This window comes from Heliangelus exortis, chromosome 5, assembly GCF_036169615.1.
Source record: "Heliangelus exortis chromosome 5, bHelExo1.hap1, whole genome shotgun sequence".
Taxonomy (NCBI): Eukaryota; Metazoa; Chordata; class Aves; order Apodiformes; family Trochilidae; genus Heliangelus; species Heliangelus exortis.
The window spans coordinates 8,651,741-8,663,297 of NC_092426.1; the positions used below are offsets into that span (position 1 = coordinate 8,651,741).

Here is an 11,557-nt window from a genome sequence, read left to right on the forward strand (position 1 = left end):
CTGAGGGGTGGGAGCCAGGAGGAAGCAGCTGATCTCTTTACATTGGTGCCCAGTAATAGGACAAGGAATGGGTTAAAACTAGAACATAGGAGGTTCCATCTCAACATGAGGAAAAGCTTTACTGTGAGGGTGACAAAAGCAGTGGAACAGGCTGCCCAGAGAGGCTGTGGAGTCTCCATCTCTGGAGACTTTCAAAACCCACCTGGATGTGGTTCTGTGTGGCCTGCTTTAGGTTATCCTGGGGTTGGAGTAGATGATCTCCAAGAGGTCTCTTCCAGCCCCTAACATTCTATGATTCCATGTGCCTGGATGAAGTGCTGGACACAGCTTTTGTGAGGATTCACATTATAATCTTCCCATGGACTGAGGTCAGACTCACCAGCCTGTAATTCCTCAAAATGTTCTCTTCAAAGAACGGCATAACCTTCACCTTTCCTCACCCATCAGGACCAGCCCCCAGCTGCCATCCAAAAGTGACGGGCAGCAGCCTCGTGGTGATGCCAGCTGCCTCACACACCACCCTCAGGCCCATCCCAAAATTCAGCTGAATACTATACTATTTCAAATCTCTATGAGAAGCAACTTGGGTATGATATATTAATTTAATACTACAAAATGTGGATTGTGGAGCTTTGGGGGTGTTTTGGGTTATTTGTTTTTTTATGATACTGATACCTTAAAATTTAAAGGAAAAATAAAGTGATTAATTTCTGCTTATGCACACACGTCTTTGTAGACAGCAGAACAGTCCATTTTGAATTTCACACTATATTTTACAAATGGTACAAAGTATTTTGGAGAAAAATCTTCTGATTTGGAAGCGTTTGGTTTAGACCTACAGATTTATGAGGGGGCATATTTTAAAACACACACACACCACCCAAAACTAGCAGCCCAAGTGTAACAGTTTCAATCAAGCTGTGAGGACTTGAGAAAAAACTAAGAGCTTGGGTAACAATCTCCACAAAACTAACATAGTGATGCCACCCTGTGGCTGTAACAGGAAACGTCTACTGAAAAGTCAGGATGAGTGTTTCATGTCTCTAAGGAGATGAACTTAAGATTTGAACACAAGAAGCCACTGGAACTTCAGTGCAAGTTTAAGAGTGTATGTGTGTAGAACAGATCAAGACAGTACCTGGTGAAACGATGTTGCTTTTGACACTGCTGTGCACGTTATCAAGTGGACATCTGGCACTACTCCCTACAGCTGCATTTGTCAGGGAAAGAAGGAAACAGAAACACAAACATATCTTACAGAGTAAGCTACAATGGACCAAATGAGAAGGGGATCATTATTTCAGTTACTGCATTCGAGTAAAACCATGTAAGAAAATAGAGTTAAATAAATCCTGGAGTTTAAAGTGAATCCCACAACCACAAAATGTTTAAGCAATAATAACCTCTGCAAGAGATAAGTAATGTAACATCTATCACTAGGTTTTAATGAAAATCACAACCAGGAGAACTAAAACTTGTAATAAAAGTGTAAGCTATAATAATTTAATTCCAGCTGAAGCTTTCCCTTAAGGGGAAAACAAAATAACAAAAGCCTAGAATACACAACACTACATTAAAACTTTTATTACAATGGTGGCAGTTAAATACACAATCAACTATAAAAATATGGTATTTCAGTATCTTCAGAAATAAAGTATCTATACAAAAGTTATATATAACTGATAATCATTAAAATATAAAATACATAGTGATCACTTTCACTTTATTGCAGTTTTATTATTGTAAAATAGAAAGTAAGATTTAGAATAATTTTCTTCCAATTTTCTATCCACAAGCAGTGTTGATCTTTGAATTATATAGATCCTATTTATTTTTTGAAGAAGTATTAACATTTTCTGAAGCCTCTTGGCTACTCTTAATAGGCTAATCAATTTGCTCCAATACAAACCACACAAAAGTTCAAAGCTTTGCTACCTTCCCCTATAAGATTCAGTAATGAAAAACCTTAGAGAGTAGAAGAAGCAGCACAAGGAAATTCAGCACCAGGGCACACGGGGTCTTCCTCAGCCTTACCTGCCCTCATGCTAAAGCCTGACAAAGATGTTCCCTTGGAAGAGCCTCCCACCAACCCTCTCATTTCACATTTGCAAAGCTCTAATGCCCAATGTTGTGCAACAAAATTCAGCTCCACAGTCTTTGTGCTGCTGTAGCAGTTTTGTTCTGCCCATCAAGTCGAGTGTTTCTGTTGGATGCTTTCAGTCACCATTGCTGAAGGTATTTAAAAGAGGTGTAGATGTGGTGCTTAGGGACAAGGTTTTGTGGTGGACTTGGTAGTTATTTACCAAGTTATGTTGTCCCTAAAGAAACATCTGGTATGTCTCAAACAGCAAATTTCTAGTATTTATACATCTATCAGGCTAAAAGGAGTATGTTTTATACTGATCAGATCAGTCAACTTCCTTTCAGACATAAAAACATACTCTATGAGACATACTTCACCAGTAATAACAAACTAGCCACAGAAGAAATTTCCCATCTACTTGAAAAGCCTGACAAAAACTGTGGAATATTTTCACCCACCAGCATGTTGGCTCCTCAGGGGATTTTCTTCTTGCACACCAGGAAAAACCTTTTTTTCGACACTTTGCACTGAATAAGTGGGAAGCACATATGATAATAACAACAAAGTACAGTGTAAAAAACAACTTCTTGTGCAATTAATGAGCCAGACAATTTCTCTGGCTGTCCTACACAGTCCTAATACCCAATGTACCATTCTATGACCAGAGACAACAGACTTGTGAATAGGAATAATTAGAGAAAAATGTTGGCCCTCTCACTCAAAAAGTTCCCTTCCCACAGGTTTTCTCTGTAGGCAACACAGACTTAACAGCAGTTCCCAGTCCTACCTCCAGCTGTTCATCTAAGAATTGCAGGACTAAAGAAAGAACTTTCCTCAATAATGAGATCCGAGTCTTTTGTGTGATACAAGCAAATGAGAAGCAGTTTTTCACTCCTTCTGAAGCCAGAGAAGTAAACAAGCTGGTAACCAGTCAAAAAAAACCCCATTTTTTTATACATATGATGTATACCCTGCTGCAAGAGCTGACCACTCTTCTGTGCTTCTGCCATGTTCCTCCCAGCCTCTAGACATGCTCTTCAACCCTTAGGATTTCTTCTTCTCCCAGCCCTTCACTCACATTGGATGTTTGTCCTAATCAACAACCATCTCTCAAGGGGCAGACTAGAGGGTAAAAAATAAGAAATTTAGGCTTTTAAATCCATGCCACTGTTTACAGAGGACGGCTTTCTGTGAAATGCAGCAGTGACCAAATGAGCAAACACCCCCTTACCTATCAATGCCTTTGAAACATAAATCATTTGTAAACATCTCTCATCTCTCCAAAAGCCTAGGAGCAAAACAGTATTTTCAATCTCTCACCCTTGGAAGAGAATAAGCAGACACATCCTTTGAAGGCTTCAGTTTGAAATATGTGCCTGACTGAAAAAAGTTTTTGCTCACTGCTTAAAGCTTCAAATTAAGCAAAGTCAGGTTTTAAAATTCTTTCCTGAAACTAACATTTAAATGCAGTAACACAGGGGTAGTTTCCATTCATAAAACTCAGCTATAAGGTGATTGCCACAGGAACACTTTTATCTGTCCTGGGATACCTGATAGCTGTGAACGCTGCCAGAGATTTGCCCTCACCCTGACTTAATCCATTACAAGTTTGAAAAAATAGGTAATACAGTGGAATGATGGCACTCTCATACTTTTATACCTGGCTACAAAACTATAGGGAAAAGCTTTTTTGTTCCAATCCTAGCATACCATTTTTCTTTCTATCAAGGCTTTTATGGAAAGAACAATTAAAACCATTTCAGTGATCAGTAATCGTAAGAAGTTTGTGACAGTTTAAAAAAAAAAAATTATTTCAAAATCAGCAAATTCTCTACTTGTAAAAACCTCCAGGCCTGGCTATTTTTCTAGTTAGCTCACAAGGAAAATATTGTCTGTCTAGAATAAATTTACACTCACTTGAAAGAACACAAGGAGCAACTGAATTCTATTCTGATCCCACAAAAGTGTGTCCTAACATAAGCAACAAGTGGAGAGACACTGAATGAATATTCTGAATTCTGAAACACATGGAACACCAGGTACAAGCACAAAGTGGCCCCTTCTAGACAGGCATATCATGACTAGGTCAAAGGAGAAAGTTGACTCGAAATGTTATAGAAATTGTCAAAATATAAAAGTTTATTTAGCTACAATATTAAAAAGTACAATAATAGATATAAAACATAGAAATTCCATAATTAATTCACACGCTAAGAGGATTAATTGATGAGCTGGAAGGAGAAGACTTCATGAAATTTACAGACACTTTAGCCATAAAGACTATTTCATCAAGTTTCAGACCTGGAATATTGAACAACCATTGCAGATAACTTGCTCTCCAACATCACCATAACTAGGGAAAGAAACACAAAAAAAAAAAAAAAAAAAAAAAAAAAAGAAAAAAAAAAAAGAAAAAGAGACCAAAAGAAACAACATCAGTGTCAGCTGTGAACCCAACAAAGAATGCCATCATGCCATCACACCATCCTACCATCTATGGTAACCACAGGACTCCCACACAACACATTCAGTATTTTTTTTATATCAGAGAACTGTTAACAATGATGGCAAAGACTTAAAATTACTTCTTGGGGGTGCATTCACTGCCCAGCATACTACATTGCTGGCAGGAAAAGAAGAGGATATTTTGCCTCCTAGAACTTTTAAATGAGAAGCTACGCTAGACGTATGCTGAGACAGATTAGACTACTTTACATAACTATTTATTCTCCACTTTTCAGACAGTTATACTGCTGTTGAATCAACATGAGGACTTCCAAGCACACTACTGACAACTCTCAGGGCATATAGAATTAAAAAAGCTTGAAAATTCAAAAGGCACTTACTCGATAGTGGAGCACAAGGCACAGGTAACTGCGTTACAGCAGCTGCAGAGCCTGCTGCAGTTGTGGCAGACAAACTGATCACACTGCGTACACGCTTCCTTGACACCCGCGGTTCTTACACACGAGGAACAGGCTTTGGACACTCCCACAGGCGGTACTGCAAGGGAAAAGACACGATTAGGAAGAGATGCACTTTACTGCAAAAGTGAGAAACCACCCCAAGTTCTGAGAAAAGCTGTGGAGCGTGGCCCCTTCCCTCAGCACTGGAGCTACAGGTGGCAGCACTGCAGAACCCACGCGCAGGGCCCGGCTGCTTACAGCTTTGTTGGGTCTTTTTTCTGCTCAGGGGCAAGACCGCCAAGAGATTCTCAAGCCGACCAGACAGGCAACAAGTTTTCTAAGTCCCTCAGTGAAGCTCAAATCTAATACTTCCTTTAAAAACGCGAGAACGACGGAAGGGCGGACACAACCCAGCGGGTCCCGGAGAGCAGCGCCGGACCCCGGACTCACCCGTCTCGGTAGCAGCGGAACGCCTCAGCAGTTTCCCGTCATGGCCGATGAGGAGCTGCCCGCTCCAGCTCCGTCCCGCCCCGCCGTCCTGGGCCTCCCCGCCCGGCTCCGGAGAGCGGCTGAGCGCGCAGGTGGCGGCGGCGGGGCTGGCGGGCCAAGCGCCTTCCATGTACGCCTGGGCACCCCTGAAGAGCAGCCGCCGGGTCCTCTCTGCCGGCGGGAGAGCAGAGTTAGCTGAAGCTCCCCCCTGCCACCCCTCCTCCCGCCGTCAGGAGGCCCGGGGAAAGGCAGAGTTTGCCGAGGAGGCCTGCGATCACCGGCCGGGCCCGGCTGGGCGGTCGCCTTCCAAACCGTCCCCTCCACCCCTCCCCCGTCTCACCGAAGATCTCCCGGCGGTACTCCTCGCCCCGCACGCCCCGGCTCAGCTCCCGCAGCCCCACGCGGGTTTTCAGCTGGAGCGGGGCCGCTTCCCCGAAGGGACAGGATCGTTTCGGCATGGCGGGCTGGGCTCGGCCCGGCCCAGCGCCGCCTCCCGCTCTCCGCCGCCTCCCGGCCGCTCCTGGCCAATGGCGGGCGGCAGCGGGGAGCCCCGCAGCACAAGCGGGCGGGCGGCGGTGCCTCAGGCGCGGTTTCGGGGAGCCCTCCCCTCGGCTCCACGCGGGGAATCGGAGCTGGGAGCACTCGGTTCTTTTCGCGGGGCACCGATCGCTTCCCCGTCAGCACAATCTCGCCTCCCGAGGGCCCGGGGCCGGCCCCGCCTCAGCCCTCTCGGTGAATTCGTCGCCTCCTCCCTGCATCGGGTCCTTGGTGTGGAGAACCCGGGAGGACGAGGCAAAACAAGGCTTGGAAACGGGTTTGTCAATAAACCCTGTTTCCCCCTTAGCGTTTATCAGACTCGCGTTCCTTTCTGCAAGTCCTGCGTTTGGGCTCACGTAGTCCTTTCCTAAAACTTCAGTTGCCTTCCAAAGTTTTAGCCGTCTAAGTGCTGTGGAACCAATGAAAATGTGCATCACATGATGCACTGAAATGTGCATAAAACAAACAAAAAACCCCAACAAAAGCAAAACCGAACAAGGGGTCTGGAGACCCTCTGGTGGCCTGGGGTTCTCATCACCTGCCAACAAGGACTACTACAATTAATTACCTATTTCTAGGTAAACTGTCTACCCTTTCATAGATTAAATTTGCCATGTTCAATTTCAAGTAGCAGTCAGTCTGGTTACTATGTATATTTCAAAACTACATTGTTTTCCTCAAGGCAAGGAAGACGCCTAAAACTCGAGTTGGTGCTCCTGATGTGTTGTTGTCTTCAATCATTTGGAAAATGTAATCAGTGACAGCAGTTGTGTGTATTCCAGAGAATTCAAACCTTCACCTGTACATGTGCAAAGAGTGTGGAAAAAATCATGACCACATATAGGAGTGATTTTCCATCAATTAATATTAAACCCATGCTTCCACCAGCCACTGGCCTGCTGCTACTTTGCAAGTACAACCACACTGATTTCAAATTGCAGGTTAATGCAATTTATTTTTCCTTGGAGATGATCAGCCCAGCCTTGTGGCCTGTGGAGTGGAAGCTGCAGTTTTCATGCAAAGTAATTCACAAAAATCTATTCTGAGCTGCAAACTTTGACTCTTCTCATGCTTTCTTTAGCTGTATGGATTTCTAACTTGGCTTTTTTCTCTATGTTGCAAATGCATGCCTAAAGATGTTCAGCAGACAAATTTCCACTGCACATTGAAAATTCATAATATTTTCTTTCTCTCTAAGGAAATTCTTTCATAAATATGCATTAGATATACACTCTGATGTCCCTGAACCTCTGGGGTATATGGGTGAATCAGAATGTAATCCCAGTCAGATGGAGCCCTACAAGAATAAAGGGCAGCAGAACACATATTTCATTAAAATGGCATAGGAAAAATGTGGATGGAATTCAACGGTCTGATAAATGGGTGAATTACAAAGAAAAAAATTAAAAGCACTATTCTGCCTGTGAGCAGAAACACTGACGTCAGAATATGAAGTAGATTTGAAAGTGAGCACTATGTGCTGCAGCATTGCTGCTCGTGCTGTCTCCAGTGGGTAAATTTAAGTGCACCTGCCTAGAATTACAGAATTGTTTGGGCTGGAAATGACCTTTAAGATAATTGAGTCCATCTCTCCTGCCAGAGCAGGATCACCTGGTGTAGGTCACAGAGGAACACGCCCGGGTGGGTTTTGGATGTCTCCAAAGAAGGAGACTCCACAACCTCACTGAGCAGCCTGTGCCAGTGTTCTGTCACTCTCACTGTGGAAAAGCTTTTTCTAATGTTTACATGGAGCCTCCCACACTCCAATTTGCACCCGTTACCCCCAGTCCTGTCACTGGACATCACTGAAAAGAGCTCAGCTCCTCCTGCTGACACTCCCCCTTTACATATTTATAAACATTGTTAAGGCTGCCCTCAGTCTCCTCCAAGATGAAGACCCAGTCCCCTCAGCTTTTTCTCGTAAGGGAGATGTTCCCCTCCCTTCATCATCTTTGTGGCTCTGTGCTGGAACTTTCAAGCAGTTCCCCATCCTTCTCAAACTGCGGTGCCCAGAACTGGACACAATATTCCAGATGCAGCCTCAGCAGGGCAGAATAGAGGGCAAGGAGAACCTCTCTCAACCTACTATCTGCACCTCTTCTAATACACCCCAGGATGTCACTGGCCTTCTTGGCCACAAGGGCACATTTTTGGCTCACGGTCATCCTTCTGTCCACTAGGACCCCCAGGTCCTTCTCCTCTATGCTGCTCTCTAATAGTTCAGTTTCCAACCTGTACTGGTGCATGGGGTTGTTCATTCCCAGATGTAACACTCTACATTTGTCCTTGTTGTATTTCATTAAATTTTTCCCTGCCCAACCCTCCAGTCTGTCTGGGTCTCACTGAATGGCAGCACAACCTTCTGGGGTGTCAGCCACTCCTCCCAGTTTTGTGTCATCAGCAAACTTGCTGACAGTGTTCTGACTCTGTTCTGGCACCCAGGTCTCTGATGAATATGTTGAATGGTACTGGTCCCAGTACTGACCCCTGGAGGACTCCACTAGATACAGTCCTCTAACTAGACTCTGTCCCATTGACCACAACTCTGACTTGTTTCTATTAACCAGTTCACTATCCACCTCACTACCCGACTATCCAGACCACATTTTCTCAGTTTAGCTACGAGGAAGCTGTGGGAGATGGTGTTAAATGCTTTACTGAAATCATGGTAAACCACATCCACTGCACTACCATCGTCTATCCACCTGGTTATGTCCTCATAAAAGGCCATCAGCTTGGTTAAACATGACTGCCCCTTGGTAAAACCATGTTGACTGCTCCGAAAGACTCTGTTATATGCCTAGGGACAGCATTGAGAATAAGTCGTTCCATCATCTTTATAGGGATGGAGGGTGAGGCTGACCCTCCTGCTTCCTTAACAACTCCTCTCAATTTGTATTGATCCAAAAAGAATGGAGTTTGGCCAGCTGGTTCTTTTCTATTATTTCCAGGTTAAAACACGGACAGGAATATTCTGGAGGTTATTTTAAGTGGAATATCTCTTTTAGAAGCTGATGTAGCTGGCCATGTGCCAGCATGCAGCCTCCATTAAGTCAGCCAGAGTATCAGGATACGCACGCGTCCTCTGCTGGGACTGGAGTTAGGTACCACGCCTCACTCACCCACTCCCAATGTTCCCTTCTTTCTGCACTCTGCAATATGGATTCAAAGATAAAAAAACCACCTCCTTGAATAAGCTTGTATTTTACTAGAATGGCTCAGGGCTGTTTCCTTTCTCCTGTACCCTTTTCATGCTGTAGTTAAGTCAGCCCCAACAGACAACATGTTTACAACTTGGATCAAAGGGCAACACACATTGCAGACGTTATCTGTTTGCAAGTGCATATCATTTTACTATGGCTTGTTAGCAGCAGAGTTCATGCCCTCATCTTGATGAGTTGGTTTGTGCATCAAAAAAACCCCACATTTGATAAGCCAGTGATGTGTAGGATTAAGAGCTGGCTCCTGAAGCATGCTGCTGTCAAGCCAAGGTTCTGCCATCATGGTATGGCAGACAGTACTCACTCTTAAATTAGCCTGGAGTGGTTGAATTTCATAGCACATTACTCTTCTCTCAGCTGTGAGATAAACCAGTTCTGCTCAGTAGACCAAACCCCTCGAAGGCCCACTTACACTAGAGGGCACTCTCAAAACTATAAATGGTTATTGCTGTTAGAAATGTTACTGTTCTGCCAACAGTCACATGCAAGGCTTCCAAAGGGACTGCTTTCCCCATGCTGTTTTTGTGGTTATTGTTCCTGGCCTTTCCAGATGTTTGCCTTAATTTCTGCTGTACATAGTTTCTTTTTATTTTGCCTCTTTCCTGATTATTTTAATCCATCAAGAAAAAAGGCCTTTGAGCTCTGAGGGTAGTAACTGCCATTCCCAAGCTAATGCGTGCCATGGTGTTCTGATTTCTTGCTCTGCAGGTGCAATTGTTTTGCATTTAATACCAGGTGGTTATTCTCAGACTTCTGTAAATCTGTGCCCAAAAGGTGCTATTCCATGATTCAATGTGCCTTTTCACTAGCCCCACACAGTACAAAACATCCTCTGCCTCACACAGCATGGCAGGGGCTGGATAAACCTTCCTCCTCCTCACTGCTGCTGTGTCCAGCCCTGGGCTTGGCATTTTGTTGTGGAAATGAGTCCTTACCTTGATTTTTTTGTGATGCCTCACACGCTGGCCTTTATCCACCCCCTAAATCAGCTCTTTAGTTCAGCTGGAAGGGACTGTATCAGCACATACTGGTGAAGAACCTGTCTCCCTGCATTCAGTGTCCAACCAATGGTCCCCAGCAGCAGCCCACTGTGTTTATTTTAGATATGAGTGTCTGTACTGTCAGTTCCAGATAGAGAGGGTCTCTGTCCAGAAAACAAGCTGCACAGAGTCAAAGCAAGTCCCTGACCATTGCCAGGATAACACACCACAGCTACGGGGACCATTATTGGGGCTAATGTGGAAATTTTCTTAGTACAGCCTTTTGGGCTGAAAACTGTTCACACTGGGAAGTCTTGAAGGCACTCAGTTTCTTTGCTGTCTGCTGAGCAGTCTGCATGAGTGGTGTGCTATAAGCTATAAAAGTAAGGTTCAGTCCTGGGTCTACCACCCAGCGTGACAATTAATAGAATTACACTTTTTTTGTGCTGCTAGTATGTTTCCTCTGAATGGAAATCACCAATATATTTTGGGTAGGGCTCAGACTTCCATCACTGTCAGCTTTGGTATTTTAATTACATAGTGTAGTGCAAATCAATCTTTAATAGGCAAAATGTCTTATTCATTTTTGTACTGCTTTAACTAGCTGAAGTCTTTTATTTCTTCCACTTGACCTCTTTTCATGCATATTAAAAAGGATTGTTACTTATTCTATATATTTATGCCTAGTGCATTCCTGTAATTTCTTTTTTTATTAGTTTTAAATTTTTTTTATTATTTTTTTTTCCCTGCATGAGACTTTCAGAGAAGATACTGATGTGACAATCATATTTTCTCTTTTTGTTGTATCTTTCCTGCCTTTAAGATTTGGAAGATCTCCAGATTGATGGAGAAGGTGTTCAGAATTGCCTTTATTTGTAATACTGATTATTTTATCATTACCTAAGCTGAAAGAATAGCTATATATATATGTAAATATATATATATATACATATATACACATACACACATATGAACACAAATTTATCACAACTGAAACTGGTGCACATAGATAACTTAAATACTGGCAATGAATAATTGACTGAATAATGAAGGACAGTAGCTCAGCATTTTTCTTAGCTCTTCAAAATTCACAGCCCTCCAGTGTCCATCCCAGGCACTGGTTGTTCTTTTGGGTGATTTCAGCACCCAGCACTGCTCTTCATGAGCTTGGTGCCGTCTTATTCCAACTTCAGTTCTGGCAAAGCTGGAGATGCTTTTTTGTCAGAACCTCTCTTTACTTCACTATACAGTACAGGCAAGTAGAAATCACTGATTATTCTTATTTTGCCTGCAGAATGTTCATACTTAAAATCAGTGGACCAAATCCTTAGGAAATGGCCT

The 11,557-nt window shown here is 43.4% G+C and overlaps 1 protein-coding gene across 1 annotated transcript; it reads right to left on the reverse strand.

The window, feature by feature from the left end:
- Window positions 1–4,195: 4,195 nt before the first annotated feature.
- Window positions 4,196–5,992, reverse strand: SIVA1 (SIVA1 apoptosis inducing factor). The gene is made up of 4 exons (XM_071745411.1): window positions 5,819–5,992; window positions 5,440–5,649; window positions 4,930–5,086; window positions 4,196–4,436 (listed from the first exon to the last, which is right to left on the reverse strand). Exons 1-4 carry the CDS (start codon window positions 5,934–5,936, stop codon window positions 4,379–4,381), a joined length of 543 nt encoding a protein of 180 aa, XP_071601512.1. The 5' UTR covers window positions 5,937–5,992; the 3' UTR covers window positions 4,196–4,378.
- Between the last annotated feature and the right edge of the window lie 5,565 nt (window positions 5,993–11,557).